The sequence below is a fragment of the Elaeis guineensis genome, chromosome 1, assembly GCF_000442705.2.
Source record: "Elaeis guineensis isolate ETL-2024a chromosome 1, EG11, whole genome shotgun sequence".
NCBI lineage: Eukaryota > Viridiplantae > Streptophyta > Magnoliopsida > Arecales > Arecaceae > Elaeis > Elaeis guineensis.
Genome location: NC_025993.2, coordinates 15,251,794 through 15,268,836, shown reverse-complemented (window position 1 = coordinate 15,268,836; position 17,043 = coordinate 15,251,794). Strand labels below are relative to the sequence as shown.

General features: G+C 36.6%; 1 protein-coding gene and 1 pseudogene across 4 annotated transcripts; one reads left to right on the top strand and one right to left on the bottom strand.

The window, feature by feature from the left end:
* Positions 1–1,312: 1,312 nt before the first annotated feature.
* On the bottom strand, positions 1,313–12,129 carry LOC105038014 (uncharacterized). Of its 4 annotated transcripts, XM_073250928.1 has the most exons (8): positions 11,761–12,128; positions 9,278–9,307; positions 9,026–9,158; positions 5,641–5,739; positions 5,279–5,441; positions 2,369–2,675; positions 2,185–2,239; positions 1,314–1,585 (listed from the first exon to the last, which is right to left on the bottom strand). In XM_073250928.1, exons 1-8 carry the CDS (start codon positions 11,967–11,969, stop codon positions 1,511–1,513), a joined length of 1,071 nt encoding a protein of 356 aa, XP_073107029.1. In that variant the 5' UTR covers positions 11,970–12,128; the 3' UTR covers positions 1,314–1,510. The 4 variants fall into 4 exon arrangements, with proteins under 4 accessions (XP_010911982.1, XP_073107029.1, XP_029118314.1 ...); XM_010913680.3 differs by lacking the exon at positions 9,026–9,158 and having other exon boundaries at positions 1,313–1,585; positions 9,278–9,431; positions 11,761–12,129; XM_010913681.3 differs by lacking the exon at positions 9,026–9,158 and having other exon boundaries at positions 1,319–1,585; positions 11,761–12,116.
* A 201-nt stretch (positions 12,130–12,330) lies between these two features.
* Positions 12,331–14,610, top strand: LOC105038016 (uncharacterized; annotated as a pseudogene).
* Positions 14,611–17,043: the final 2,433 nt, after the last annotated feature.

Genomic DNA, 17,043 nt, shown 5'->3' with positions numbered 1-17,043 from the left:
GTTGAGTATTTTGTTATTGGAGTTCGGTCCAAAAAATTATTCGAATTCGATAATAATTGTGTCCAGTTGAGTTTAGGCTCAAACCAAGTAACTGGCTAGTGGTTAGATTCATTTGCATCTGTATTAGTCAAAAGTCATTGTGAAATATATGGAGCCCACTGACATGAACAATTTTTTAGGCTGTGCATTTTATAACATGGATCCACCGTGTTGCATAATGTAACATAAGTTGGGTACCTACGAATGAGAAAGCTTTAAATAACAAATTCAGTATTTAGAACTTTCATACATGTTTTAGTTAGGAAATTTTCTCAGCTAGCGTCCTCTTTAGGCGAGGGGTGGGGTATTTGATTCCAGAAGGTGAGTCCTCTTTGACACGCTATCATACTAAACCCCCGTTCTGTAAGGGGTGGGGGATGTGGTGGATACAAGGAAGTGGATGGGAAATACCCCTCGTAGCTTCAAAAAAACAAAGGCTCTTGGATATATACCATTCTTTGAATAGGATCATCTATATAATTTAGTGCACCCATTTTATCTTAGAGCCCAACCATCTACATTTCAAAAATAGTAGATTTAATTTATTTTTCAAGATTAGGAACGGCTGGTCCTTGCCTTATACCCTATCCCTACCAGTCTCTTAGTGTTGAAAATGTCAAGTTATTTTGACAGATAGATTTTTTTAGGAAGTTGGTAGCAAAAACATTTGATGCCTTTCCATTTAATCAAAATAAATTGTAGTTTATTATAAAGAGTAATAAGCTAGGGATAAGTTAATTAGGAACAAGGCCCCGTTTTGACTGTTGTTGAGGAGAGGAAGGGAAGGCGCGAAAACAAAAAGGAAAGAAAAGAAGTCTTTACGAGCAGCACTGGTACTTTTTTTTCTACGGAAGCCCACATAAACAATAAATAATAAAAGAATATATTTTTAAAATTACTTACAAACTTTCTAAATTTGTTATTTTTTAAAAAATAAATGAAACAAGATTCATTGAAAAAAGTTGTCAAAATATTTTTGCTTGTTACTAAACATGCACTAACTACATGGTAAAAGAAACAATAATTATGACATAACATGGGAATTCAAATTGCACACTCCTATATAATTTAGCCAACCTGCCTTATCACCATTCTCCACTTGGTAGAGGTCCAAGATTTAAACCGTTGTAATGGTATCCCCACTGTATTTCTCAAATTTTTTTTTTTTTGGAATCAAGCCTTTTATGTAATCCTAGTTGAAATTGTAAGAGAGATTTCAATAGCCACTCACACGAATATGTAGAGAGCAAGGATTATTAGATAATTCATAAAAAAGAGAGACACAAAGAATTATTAAATAGTTAATAAAATTAATAAAAGAAGAGAGAATGTAAGCTCCACATAAGAGCCTAATATTAATACATGGCCAATAAAAGAATGGAATAATTATGATATTACATGACAACTGAAACTGTATACTTGATGTATTAATTCCAATGTGATGTATTCTAGATAGAGTATGTCCTGCAACTTACGCTGCCTTCAGGGCATTGGACAGGGAGTTGTATGCATTAACACAGTGCTTGAATTTTTCAGCTGCCATGGCCTGCATTAATACATGAGGTGATCTATCAAAATATGAAAAGAGAACATTTGAGTTATAGTCCATTAGAGTGGGTTGATGCAGGCCAGAAGAAAGATGGAATGACTCTCTCTCTCTTTCTCTCTGTCTGACCAATGATACAGATTATTGAATGCTGAAATGGGGAAAAAAAGTTTTTTTGACACATTATACCTTTTTTATTCTTGTGGTAGTATTGGTCCTTAGAAAGTCCTAGAATATAAACAATATTAATTTTCATTTTGTACTATTGATTGTCATGACACTGAAAATGCTGAAACTAAACTAGGAAAAACATGCAACATTCAGCGCAAGAAGATATTAGACACAAAAAGTTCAGGGAAATTTGGAAAATTTTTCTTCAATATTTTGGATAATAGTCAACGATTTACTTCCTCAAATAAGCTCTCAGGCAACTTGTGTTATCAAAAATTCAACTACCCAAATATACATCCATGTGCAAAATTTATGAATCAATGAACTGATTTCTGGCAATTACTAGAGCATGACATGGTTTTCTAAATCCATAACCAACACCATGTGCATTTAGTCAAGTAAATTAATAAGGTGAATGAATAGCTAACCTGTGAAGGGCCTTGATGCTTGTCAGGGTGCCACTTCAAAGCAGATGCATGATAACTGCACAGAGCAATAAAAAGCTGTGTAATTGAGCAAAAAGAAGAAAGCAACAGTAGAGGACAAGTTCATGTTAGGAGATTTCATACATAGGTTTTTTTAAAAAATAAAAAATAAAAAAGAGAAACTTACGCGCTTTTGACATCCTCTAATTTTAAGGGCCCTGTAGGTGGTAAGCCAAGAGTAACTCTGTCGGAGTGTGAACCTACATTAGTTGAATCGTCATAAACATCACTGTCATTCCACACTCTTTTCCAAGCTTTTTCCCATCTTGTTCTATTGCTCCATTCAGATCCTGATGTTGAGTGATTGAAATGAAAGTTCTCCCGTGATGCATAAGACCAAGTAAAACCTTTGTGTCCACCAAATACAGCTTCAAAGATTGTCTCAGGATGTCCACAATCATCTTCATCATAATAGGTTTGACCATTCTGCCAACCTGACCAAGAATAACCATCCAGATGATTTACAAAAGTATAACCATCAGATATTAGCAAATCTCCACATTCTCAATGTTACCCATCTCAGTTTCCAATATTTGAGAATCCCACAGGTAATAAAAAGATAAGAAGAAAAATCATAGCAGGCAGCTTGTTGGCTGTTCTAATATGCTCAATGGTTTCATGAAATTAAAACCTCAATGACCAACCCATTCCTCAATTTATGAAACTCACGTGCCGTTTATAGTATTTACATAGCTAATCACTAGTTTCACTTGTTAATGATATGCTGAATGGGTTGTTGACAATACCTGGATGGATTATAATTGTTTTATTTCTTGCACAAAACATTTATGATAGAATTAAGAAACTGCATCCATCTGAGTTTTTTGCTTGACCCCATTCAACCCAACAACCTCTTGGACCTATAAAATAAATCCAAGTGCCAACAAAGCCAGGCCTAATGAGAATAAATCGAGCTTGGATTTAAATCTTTGACACCATTTAAATACATAACAGGATTAGATTGCACCAAAGACTAGTCCAACCTGATCTGATTGCAGCCTACTTAAAAGTCTTGCAAACTGTATTTTATAGCACTTGCTTTTGTAGAAAGACTCTTTTTCTTCTCTTCCCTTAAAAATCTGTCAAATGTCCAAAAGACTTTGTTATATTTAGGAAAATCAACCTTTCTCTGAGTATTCTTTAAGAGTCGAACTTCCAACTGCTGCTAAATTTCCCAATCAAGAGGAAAAAAAAAAAACCAAAGTTCTATGTCAAATTTTAACAAAATTCAGGAGAAAGTATCCCTCTTTTATCCTTTATTAAAATTAAAAGTAACCCAAGAATTGATGCTGTATGGCCAAAGAAATAATTGAGTAATGTAGAAAGTTCCCCACAATGGCACCAAATAGTAACTTAATGGAGACATTGTAGCAGCAGTGGCTAGTTTTGTTCCAGACGGGCTATATTAGCTGGAACTAGACTGAAACTGATTGGTTTTGGTGAAAATTGAGTGATATTAATTAAGACCAAGTTATGGATATCAGTTTTAGGTTCATTCTGACCGAAAACAGCCCTTCTAGCAGCAAAGGCATCAGTTTCAGCCAGGACTTCAAATTTTTGGGGATATCTAGGAACATAATAATTTTGCAAATCAAAGAATATTATAACTTAGTGCCATATATCAAAAAATGATTTATAACTTTATAGCTTACTCGTATATGGTGTAACAGAGATTGACTATTAAAGTGTAAAGATGAATAAAATGGAAGCTTTGAAGCGTAGGATTCTCAAATTAAATAAAGTTTATTATGTGCAACACCATATATATTGAATAGAAATGAAATGAAATGATAGTAAAAAAAAAAAGATGATCGTCATGTATTCTAATTTGAATTTCTGCGATTCTGAAACGATCATATAGATGCATTGTGTGATAGATGAAGATGCACCTATATGTTTTAAGTGGTTAGGATGAAGCGAGTTTTAAGGGCATTATGTAACTGCGCATGCCTTTTAGGATTAAGAAAATATGATATCAGACATTGTATGGCCCCACACGTTCAAACAAAGATATGGAGGTTGGCTTGAATGCATGGAAATTAAACAGTTCGCAGCAGCCCAGCTTCGAAGGGCTAAGTTGGGGACACTATAGCTAAAAGAGTGCTGGGCAGGATTCAAGAATTCTATAGCACGAATGGAGGTTGAGAAATACACATGATAATATATTGACATACAATATGACACTTAAGATGGTAAATATATAGGAACATGCTATGTGCCACCTAACAGCTATGTAGGTAACATGAAGGGTGAAAGTAAAATCTAATAGCCACTCCTCATCCATCAAGATTTGCTGCTAGAACTTAGAGCCTGTTGGGACAGCAGAAAAACTAGTCCGAGTGATACCTTGTCATTGGATAAGACTTCCTATTAAGTAGATGGAGAAGTAGGAGGATTGAGAATCAATCGATCACTAGAACCCTATTTTTCAGGACAATGTAATCCATTGGAGAGGTGATTTAGTTTATCCCTCAAAGATCAGGGTTTGGGAAACCAGACACCCTCAAACTCTCCAACTTCCTCTTTTTCTCACTTATTTCAACTACAAAATCCCATCAGCAATAGTTATTCATGGCTAGTTTGTTTCGGCATCCAAACCCCACCTCAGAGAAAATGTAGTTGTGGTTTGGACTCAGAATTATGATATTAATAATTACCTGCGGGCATGCTAATAAAATTGCATATGTGTTGTGGTTACCTTAGTACCCATAATCATAGTTGAGATTCTTCTTATAAAAAGAATCTCTCTTTTCTTCTTATAAAAAGAATCTCTCTTTCAAGTATCAAACAAGACATGCTACAATTATTCCCAAAAAAGGTCTAGTCACTGAAGGACACTAATACTCAGAAAGTGTAAACAGGCATTTTCATCCAAGATAATGCCCACACCTTAGCACAGAGCAATTTATACGTACTTTGGTGCTATATTGAAAACTGTGGGTACAAGATTGAAATGTTGAAATAAAATTGATAAAAGAATCATAATGAAAATTATATTAGGAGATGAACCAGACTAATTTCACAAAAAGGAACTCACGCTTACTCCCACCATGTTTTGCTTTTCCAGAGTATGACGAACTATAAGGCTTCGATTTTCCAGATTTTCTGGACCGTGGAATACTATCAAATCCAAATGAACCATTTTCTACGTTGGCATTTCTGCTGCTGATACCATCAGCACACCAATATAAGTCTTCATCCTAGTAGCAAAAGCCAAGTGTCAGGCAGATCAATATCCTGATAAATCAGGCTTATGTTGATGATCAAGAAATCTTTCTTTACTAGTAGAAAATGGAATCAATAAGCATGCATGCTTTCAGAAAATGTGGCTATGTGCAAGCAGAGGAAATAGGAGAGGTTCCGTGAAATCATAAAAACAGTCAAAAGAATGATGCATACCTGAACATGAAATTTTGAAGATTTGCCATATAGAAGAAAATCTTTAAGAGCTTTTTTTGCTTCAGCACGCTTTTGACGAACTGCATATCTTATGTAAGTCTGTTCAGAGCCAGATTGTATTAGACAAATTTCTTGCCATACAGTACTGAACTATTGGCAAAAGCACTTGCTCTAGCAACTTTGTAAAATGAACTGTGTCTCTAAAATCTGATTCTGGAAAACTGCAAATTTCAAGGGAAGACATTTTTCAAACATTAAACTACTTGCAATAATTAATTTTGCATATTTGTGATTTTCAATTTACTGCATTGCATTTGTATGCATCTGCGTTCGTGTGTGTGTGTGAGAGAGAGAGAGACAGAGGTCCCAAAACATCCAACATCACAACAAGACCAGGCGACATCTAAGACAGCAGGGTTGCATCATATGCAACATAATGCATTATAAAAAGCCGATGCATTCTTATGTAGGGGTACAAATAAGTCGAGCTGCTCACGAGCTACTCGATTTCGATTTGAGTACAAGCTCGATTTGACTCAGTTATCATCGAGCTTGAGTAGCAGGATACTCGGTTCGAAGGATTGTGACCCTACTCAAATTTATATATTTTTTAATAATATTATTTTTATTTATAATATATATATATATATATATATATATATATATATATTGTAGGCTAAGGCTCGATTTCGAGTTTGAACTCAAGCTCGAGTATGATTCGATTGATATTTGAGTCGAGTCGAGTTGATCTCAAGTTTTGTCTATTTTTTATTGAGCCGAACTTGAGCTTGGGATATTAAGGCTCGGTTAATCTCGAACCCAGTTTCGAGTCCGTGTATTTTGAGCTGAGGCAAGCTCGAGCTTTCAGCTACTCGGCTTGACTTGGCTCGATTGCACCCCTATTCTTATGTACAACAAAGGGAAAGAAAACACTATCGATGAAAAATATATAGTAATTTAAAAGTCTGTATAACAGTAGTGATTAGACAAATTATAACCAAACTTATATAGAACAGAGGTCTTTACAAAAATATTCAAGCAAAAGATCATGCTAATAAGTACCATTACATGCTCAGACTATCTTCTAGTCTTCTAAAAGGTCGTGTTTCCAAGAATTCCTACTTGGAAATTGTTCTTATCAAAGACATATTATAAAATGGGTTGCTATGAATTTCTTATGCCCTAATTCCATCTTGTTTCTTTAGGGTCTCCTCCACCTCTTGTTTGACCGTTGAACTTTTATCCAGGACAACTCAACAGAACTCCCTGTACATGATATCCTTCTTGCAGGTATTCATGGTCTATGCATAACTAAAATATATTGAGAAGGCAGCATGTATGTTCCCTTCCAAACAATCAGAATTGTTGAAATTATGCATGATTTAGACTAAATTAAATGGACTTGAATGAGTTTTTAGGTGCATGTCTATGCTTCCGATCCTTTCAATATCTCAGATCCTTTTATGAATCCATGTTCAAGCATCATACAAACATCTGCATTTAAGTGTTGGGTAAGAGTAATTTAGGCTAAACCAAAGGTCTAGGTATACTATTAGCTCGCCTAACATGGGCATAGATATAAGATAGTCATCAACTAACCAGACCTAGAAACATGGCAGAAACTTCTAAGCCATCCCATCACCCATTTTAAAAACTTGTCCATATTTTGATAGCCCTTCAAAAATTGCAAGGCAATTAAACAGATTCCCTGATGCGGGGCAATTTCATAAAGATATTGGAAAGTCTAAAAGAAGACAAGATTGAAAAGGGATGCGCTGATTCTTAAGGCCTAACTTATAACATCAGAAATCAGCACACGCCAGTTTCAACTGCAATTGCACCTTCATAAAAACAAGAGACATCCTAATCTGTCACGTATAGTTACACATGAAATAGCAACCACAGTTGTACACAAAACACAGTTTCTGTCTTGTTTTCATTTGTTTGGGTTAGTGAAAGAGCTATTCTAGGGTTCAGGTGTAATGAGATTGGTTTATTTCTAAGGTAAAATTGACTTCGCTTTTGGTGTAGATAAATAGAATTAGCAAAAATTTGAGTATCCCATAAAGAATCATTGTGCTTGTTTGACTCCAACAACTTTGGTGGTTGTGTGATCCATGGTGTTTTACCCAAAGTTTGTATGTTGGCATACACAAGAACAACTCAGCTCTCCTAGAAAGTAGGAAGAACTGGAGAATGAGAGTAGATGGTGGATCTCCCAGAAAACCAGAGAGAGAGGTGGGGGATTGGAGATGAAGAGTATGGGGCACTCAAGATGAGACAGGCTATTTATGGGCTCAATAGCACCAATGAAGTCCGTGGTGGGAAGCATAGCACCAGCAGTCAGTGGAGTTGCTCAAGTGAAATGAATGCAATTAGGGCTAGGATCATTTGCTCAAGCTGCAACATGTGCCATGCACATGGTTTGTTAGAGAAGAGACTGTTTGATGGATGATTACGATTCAAACAATCAATATTAATCAACTTTGAAAATTTAAGTTCCAGTTACTGATTTGCCTACTATTTATTGATTAGGAACTTTTTGTAAAAAAAAAAAATCTCAGTCCCTTCTTTTGATGGTCATTTTAGTCCTTGGTCTGTGTATGAAACAAGATATGAGTTATAAATTTTTAAAATAAACCAAGCATAAGAGCGGCACAACATGCATAACTCTGTATATAAGAAGCCGTAAATGTCTCCAAATACACCAAGAATTAAAAGTTAAATGAAACACAGTCAAGCGGTAATCATTAAAGTACAATCAAAAAATGGCTCCACATACTCATACCCTATGACCTCTTTAGCCAGGTCCATATCCTAAGAATTGGAGATCAGATGGAACAGACTACTGGAGACACAATCACCCTATATCGTAGCATTATACCATGACTGAGTGCCTTGTCCGATTCTTTGTATTTGATCAATGATTCAATATGAAAGATCGTGCTCCAAAATATTCACATAACAATATATTTAGGAGACATTTTTCAGGGTAAAAATGTTAGAAGACATGGATAATGCACTCCTCTCATGGATTTCTTAAAATTTTAAATTTAAAAAACTGCAAGACTGCTCAATTCTGAAATTCATTTCATTAGGGCATCCTTGGCTGGGACAAACTGCAAGAAGTGTACAACAGTTTGACGAAACTAGAGTTCTAACTTCTAAGCAAGCATTTGGTGAGGTTTAAGTTGCTAGAGTCTGAACTCACTTCAGTCGAGCCTAGTCATTCTTTTTAAGTGGATGTCGGCTTGACAGAAGTGAAGTTATTATAAAGGATTGGTCGGTACTAAAATACATTGAGTGTCATAAGCCATCTTCCTGGAATCTGACTTTTCCCCTGGCCAAAATTGAAAAGGTGATATCTGGGAAGCCAAAACTTGACCTTTGCATTTTGGACCTTCCAGAGAAATTGTACTTCTGGACCTTGACTTGGACTATTCCCCCCTACCCCCACCTCCCAAAAAAGGGTCCTGAATTTCCTAGAGCAATCAATCCTGTACACCTTCATCCGCAACCTTCTTCAGCACAATGCAGATGGTCAATTCATTAAAATAAGAATATACCAAAGAATGCAGGTAATCTAAGCTACTACATAAATTAAATTCGAAAGAAAATGGAAAGCTTCAGATCTTACCTTAGATGGTTTTCGACTTGTTCTTTCACCCTGAAACACATTTTTGCATAGTAAAATATTAATCTTAGCATGTAAATAAGTGACATGCATGCAAAGGCATGATGACCAACTTCCATATGATATATAGTCTTCCCACATGGCCAGCACGCACAAACTGCACAAGCATACACATGCACATTTAAGCATACGGGTTTCTAAGAGTAGATAGTTAAAAGTCTAACGGCTTGAACTCTTGCTGAAACTGAGAAAAATATCTAACTTCTCCTGCTATGATATGTTAGCTAGTGACCATCCACCTGTCTAAGATCATTAAGCAAGCAGGTCATAAATAAAATATCTTGCAACTAAAGAAAGTAATGGCCACAATAAATCAAGAACTTCTTTTAAATAAAACAGTGAAATATGTTTTCCCGCATAATCATTCAGATAATCAAATACTCAAACTCCAAACACTTTCTATTCTTTCTATGCTGCATTCTTATTGGTCATGTCACCTTGTGGAAAGGAAGTGGCGGATGAAGAGATCTAATAAGATTCAGACACGATGGATGAAGCAGGAATTGCCTTCAGGTTGTTGCAGAATTGCCACATACTTTTGAAACTGACAGGAAGAACATTAAATTGCATGGGACCAAAAACATAAGAATGTCACACATAAGATGAGAGGCACATGGCTATGCTTAGGTTATTGTGATGTAAAACTCTGTAGAATAAGTTTGGAAATGAGTAGCACATGTAAGGAGCAACAGTCAGAATAAGTACACTCTTCATCTAAGGGTCTGAAGCAGATCAATAAACAAACAATGACTTACACAGAAATAGAGTAAGGCATGCATGATGCACATGAGAGAGCTTATACGGATTTTGGTCCTTCAATCCAATTAAAGGTTTCTTTATTAGTCCTGTAATTTGGCAAATATGTTTCCAATGTTGGGAGGTGCACTTCTTTTGTTTCTCTCCATTAGGATAAGAATTGAATTAAGGTGGACAAGTTTATTTAAGAGGGTAACTTATAGGGACAGAGGGGTGTGGAGTCTTGGGGGCCCAGGGTGCCACATGGATGGATGGTTATAAATTCCCCACAGGCCATGAGAAACCAGACTATTGGCTTTCATGTAGGGTCCATCGGGGCATGCACTTTATGCCCTCATATTTACATTGAGACAATCATATAGGGACACTTCTCAAAACCAAATCTTCAGCTTTTGCTTTCCTTCCAGTCCAAATAAGAGGTCCCTAGAGAGAAGAGAATTCCAAAAGATTCAACAGCAAGAAAAGCGAGAAGTGAATCTTGAGATTCATAAAGGAAGACACTTGGATCCATAACGACCGGAAATTCTATTTATGAATAATGATGACATATGACACATTGTGTAGCTAGATTCAAACATTTTGCAGTTATAGAATAGTATAGATGAGCAAGACTCAAATACCAAACCTCTTGTGATTATAATAAAATTAAATAAATTGAACACAACATTACCATCTAAAATAAACTAACAAAAATGATGAACCAATCAAGGTTTGATCAACTAATATATTGAAATGTGAAAATATAGAAGTTGACCACTTGTTATGGACTTATGGTACAAGAAGCTATGCAAAGGAAGTCTAAGAGAGGTTATCAACATAATTAACCACCAAGGCTAGGACGTTATTCCATAAGAAAACCACCAAGGTTAGTTTAAAAACTTCTGAGGGAGGTTATGTATGGAAGGCACTTCCAACCGAAGTCATATATGGACATAAGTACCCAATGACCCTCCATTAAAAGAATATTAGCAAGACTTGATTTGGACATCTCAGACTCTTGAAACACACAAACAAACAACCACATCCCACATGGACATGGATTCCAAGTCTCTTTTGTAAATTCTATCTTTTCTCCTCTACAATTAAGGCCCAACCTTCTCTAGAGTTGAATGTAGCCTACCACAGAAAGAAGGTCCAACTTGGTATAATATTTGTATTCATGTTGTTTCTATTAATTCTATTATTTTAGTATCCTGAATGCCATATAGCTTTCTGTGAATCCCTCCTGATGAATCACAACAGTTTTTTTTCTAAGGATCAAAGAGATCTTCGATCAAATTATAGGATGATTAATGCATTTTATCAGAAGCTACCATCAATTATCGCTCTCTTCACCACACAACGAATATGAAGTTGTCTTCATTGACGCACCATAAGAACAAACAGCTGGATCGAGCATCGACCATGAAGAATTTTTATGAGGAAGTAATTTCACCAAATTCTCTATCAAGTTAGACACCAACCATCTTTAAATGTTGTGACTTTCGATCATTTTAGTCAAAACACTAAATGCCATGCACCATTAACCCAAGAAACACAATAAAATAAATCAATTTAACAAAGCATTGAAATCTATCGGATCTGAGACCATTCAACTAATATGCTATCATCAGCTCAGACTACTTAAAGGAAATAAAACAAATTTAAGAAAAGAGAGGTTTGAAGCTAACCTTATCGTCCCATTTGCTCTTCCATTTGGCGAGAGAGATGGGGGTGGAATGGATCGAAGCGAACTGAGGAAAAGGATAAAGAGGATTCCGTAATGATGGTAAATTCTTCCATATAGCTGCTTGCATCCCGGCCTAGAGATTTCGCCAGAGGAACGGAGGGAGAGACGGAAATTTCTGAGAGGAAGAAGGAGAGGTCGCGCGAGAGGCATCACAGAGAGAGAGGATTGCTTTTATCTCATGGCTTCTATGAATTTGGGCACAGACGCGTAGCCTTCGGCTTCGCAGCAGGGATCGCTGGCGGGCTCTTTGGATGGAAGCCAGAGGCTGGTATGGTGCCGTTGGATGCTTCAACTTTTGGTGCCCTAATCTCAGACCCGAAGAATCGCACGAGCTCGGACCACACCAAACAGGTAGGACCCGCTAATAGACCCACACACAGCGCAGGTTGTTTGGAACGGGTCGAGGTCATGTATGACCCGGACCCAATTCCAAATATAATAATCCGATCAAATCCAACTCTACATTTGTTTACTAATAAAATTTTATAAAAAAATATATTGCCCAGACTTCTGAATAGATTAATATTTATCTAGAATCAAAATATTTTAATAATTATATTTTTGTTAATATAATGAAAACAGTATGAGTAATTTTTTCTTAACGGAGATGGAAAAATAAGAACGTGGTATCTATGATGCATCATACGATGCAGTGCATCATATACATCATTTATCATATATGAACGATATCTGCGTCCGGTCATGTACAGTATGTATTATGCAGCTGATATTTTTTTTAATCATTATTTAAAAAAATAAAAGAAGTGTCAGAAAATTCAAAACGATAAATGCTTTTTCTGTCAAAATTTTGTTTTTGATAGTACTTTCTGTCATCATTCACGCGCCCATTCGACCAGCGGGCCGTTACTAAATATGCACAACGGCTAGTCGTGCTCCATCGTCATCAACGCCACCCCCCTCAAGATGGCAATGTGACTCCCACAAAGTGCTCGCAAAACCTGGCGCAAATCGGGACGCCACCTTGGCTCCACAAAATCCACTTGTTTATTTTCTAATTTATGTGAATATTATAACGGCAAAATATCCAGTATTCCCAAAATTCCAAGCTGTCTTTCCAATTCCAACTGCACCCATATCCACCCCCTCTTACATATTTATAGGGACTGCCGAGGAATTGGACCCCACGAATTTGCCAGAGAGCTCTTTGGGTCTTCCTGGCTTATAAAGTTCCACCGTCTCTTGCTTTCGCAAGGAGAGAGAGATGGGTGGTTGTGCAAGCAAGCCCAGGGAATTCAAAGGGGAGACGAATGCTTCTTTGATCTGGGATGAACACGGAGAGAAAGAGGAGGGGAAGGTTGTGAAGGAAGCGGCAGGTGGACAGCAGGAGCAGGGGAATGGCCGCCAATCCCTTGGCTTCTTGTTAAAAGAGGTATCATTCTCTTCAAATTTTATATTTTGCGTTTGTTTTCTTGCTTGTTCCACATCAGGTGGGTTGAACCTGGGGATTAGGCTCTAGACTAGGTACGACCACTTTTGTCGGTAGCATAATGAGATTGGATCTTCTTCAGGGTTAATCGTTGCCTCTCTCTCTCTCTCTCTCTCTCTCTCTTTTTTTTTTTTTGTAAATTGGATGAATTTAAATTAATCATGAATAAATACATCTTGCGGGAGTTGGAAAATACAATATTATAAAATTGAATAGGAAGATTGGTGAAGAAATTCGATAGTATAATTCTGATGGATTTGTTATATATGATGCCATCTAATCAGTAGTACTATTAATTTTTTTTTTGTAAACAAATAAAATCTCAATAGATTAAAATGATCTAATCATTCGCATTACACAATGGCTGTGTTTTGTAGAAACTCATGGATGCACAATGTAGGCCGGAACTCTTGATGTCACCATGACTTGGTTCCAAACTATGGCCCAACCCAATTCAAATGTGATAACAAACATCTATGCATGCTTGTTTGGCTGCATATGGATATATTATAAACGCTAAATTACATAATAGAAAAAATTTTCTGCACTTCAGTTTGCAGCGAATAGATCTATGAATACTATTTGTGCTCAGATCCACAGATCCACTGCCAATTTTGAAACAAAACAAAACAAAATAAAATAAAATAAAGTATGGTTGTATCTTGAGACTGGAAGGGGATACACCAATTGTGCAGCTGAAACCGGAATGAAAACTTTATCAGGCAGAAAAAACTGTTAACATTGTGCAAGAATATACTGGTTAATCCACTATAAAGCTTGGCCAAAATTTTACTTAGGTCATGTTGCAAAGGGTGGGATCTGGCAAGGCATCTGGAGCCTCAAGTAATATGGGTCAAGATTAGTCAAATTTTAGTACTTTCTCAGGTTTTTAGATCATCTCTATAACTATCTCAGCATTTTCCTAACAAACCATCCTAAAGAGAATCCCATCTCTGCCACAGCTTGAAGCCAAAGAAGCAGAGGAATCAACGCAGACCACCTTGAAGAGGGCCCTGAAGCTGAAACCATAACAACTGTTTCAGATGAGAAGTCAGACTACAACCGAAGCCAAGGATTCAGTGGGGGATGAAATGGTTGTTCCAGAGAAGGAGGATATGGAATTGCCGGTTTCTTCTCTGGTGAATGCTGCTTGTGAAACTTGAAAATTGTGCCTTGAGAGCTCAAGAGTCATGTAGAAAGAAAGGACTTTTTTCAACTTTTGTGCCTGAGGTGCTTATGGAATTGTCTCTTGCCTATAATTGTCTTCTTCATTTTGTCCATTGTTCACTGTACAGTTCATTTTCAGCTCAAATACAACATGTCATCTCCTCTTCTCTCTCTCAAGCAAGGTTTTGCCATCTAGGTGGGGAAGGATATTGAAACAAGTTAAAGATATTGGTTCCTATTAACCAGAGGAGAGAGATAATTGAACTTCAAATGCAATGAGATTCTTTTATGTATAGGCTGATTTAATGCAACGAGATACCAAAATGTTGCCTATCATTGTAAAATGTGATTGTCCACCGTTCCTGGCGTCCACAAGCTGCCATTACATTTTGCCACAATGCCTAGTCTTTGAAGATATATACTAATTATGTGTCATTTAGCCATATGATGCAGGATCATGCTATAATTAGTATGTAACCTAGGTGATTGCATCCAAACATTGAGATGGAAAGCCTATATGTGAGACTTTCCATATAGATAGTTGGAACAAAATTGAAATAAAGAGATGTCGGAAGGAGATGTGACAATGGTTGTAGTGAAAAGACACAATGAAGGGATGTGATTGGTGGCCATTCGATCATAAGTGACTATTAGTAAAAGGATACGATGATAAAGGGATGCATCTCCATAAATGGCTATTGATGGAGAGATATGATGGTGAAGGGATGCACCTCTCCATAAAATCTTCATAAGTGATAGAGGACATGATGGTGAAAGAATGCACCTTGTAATACATGATTACCGGTAGCCTATACACACGACTAAGTTTAAAACCACCAACTTCTTTCCATCACTACATCAATTATTCATGCTACCATTCTCTTCCTTTGTTCCTCTTTATTCTTTTTCAAAAAATTTGTATTTCCAACCATTCTTGTATGATTGCCCATCTAATCGGCAATCATACAAGGGATTATTTTCCATCTCTAAGTTATCAATAGTCTTCATGCACCATAAGCAATGAAGAAGAGAAAATTTCTTTCTCTCATCTCTATCTATCTCTTTTCCTCTATCAACAATAAAGAAGAGAGTCCAACATAAGGGAACAAGCATCACTTTTAGATGCAACAGGTAAAAGGGCAGAACACCAACATACCCACTAGCTAAATAGAATGGAACAATTGAAAGGGTGATGGCCACGGGTAAAATCAATTTTTAGATATTGGTGCCCACAAAGATAGGGCCTCCATTGGAGAGATAGTAATAAGTAGATCCACCATGATTAATCATAAGATAGAGGAAAATACTTGAAGATGGTTTCAAATCACAGAGTGATGGATTTCACATTTAGGACGCATTTGGTTCGCGACCGAAATTAGAATGGATTGAGATTGGAGTCAGAATGATTGTATTTCTGACATATATGGTTTATCTCCAAAATTGGAATCGGAGTGAAATTTTAAACTTATTGTCATGTCTTTGTTATGTTAATCTTGAGAAGTGGAGGGTAGGACATCAGGGACCAAATCTCCTTGCTATGCCACATATGATATAAACGTATTATTGTTCGATAGACTATACCGATGAGAAAAAATAATCTATTTTTCATAATATTCAATAAAGAAGGGGCTACAAAATATTGATCGAAATGTTAGTATTATTTTGGCAGATGTCTTCGGATATATAGATTTATATTGGTTGAAATAGCAAGAATTAATATTTTCTATGCATCCTACCGCTCAATGATTGAAAGAACTGCAAACAAGCTGAGTTAGAGCAAGTTGGGAGCTATTAGATCTTTATTAAATAATCTTGAGCTTCACTTGTGAGGCTTAATGTTAGGACCAAGGATTGAGAGAGAAACGGATTGGGGATGAAAGAGACATGGCATCTAAGAAAGGGCACGTTGGAGCTTTTTGCTGACTTGATGGAAAAACCACCACCATATTATAGAGCAGACCATCGGTTAAGCCTAAAGTGCTTAAGATTGGAAAGTAGAAAGACCTACAATACACTGCGGTGGATCATCCACTACTCATTTTGAGATCTATAAAAATGGATGAATGGAGTTTGGAGCATTTGAGAGGTGGGTCATCCAATGGTGGATTGATTCACCTTCTTGCGTGCCAAGGATAAAAACCACCATCTTATAATTAAACAGTAGGGTGCCACATTGATAGTTGCATGGAAACAAAAGGCACCTCCTGCCATGTCAGACAAGGAAATTGATATTATTTTGGATTTAGTGCAATAAGTGAGAAGTATTTTATTATTTATTTGCCAAATGAGGGACAATGCTGCTTCCTAACTAGCACCATTATATTTCCAAGCAACAATGGGTACTGAAATGGTACATGAAGCAATGATTGGCAACCTACCTAATCACTAGTCAGGTTGTATATGATTGGTCAAATCACGTCCATGGTCAAGAATGGCGAGTTAGTATATATATATATATATATATATATATTTCATCTAAAAAATGAACAGTTCTCTTTTATCTCATGATGCACTGCATATCACACCGAGTGGGAACTGTTTAGATCCTTCAAATAAAAGAGAGTTGTTCATCTTTGAGAAGGATGATCTAGGACTGCACAACTCTTTCTG

What these genes read in the sequence shown, in the direction of transcription:
- LOC105038014 (XM_073250928.1), bottom strand. Translation starts at nt 11,969, where the DNA reads ATGCCTCTCGCGCGACCTCTCCTTCTTCCTCTCAGAAATTTCCGTCTC. An exon ending in TTAGAGGATGTCAAAAGCGC is followed by an intron (nt 2,240 to 2,368) that starts GTAAGTTTCTCT and finishes TGCTCTGTGCAG; the next exon opens with TTATCATGCATCTGCTTTGA. An exon ending in AGCATCAAGGCCCTTCACAG is followed by an intron (nt 1,586 to 2,184) that starts GTTAGCTATTCA and finishes GTATTAATGCAG; the next exon opens with GCCATGGCAGCTGAAAAATT.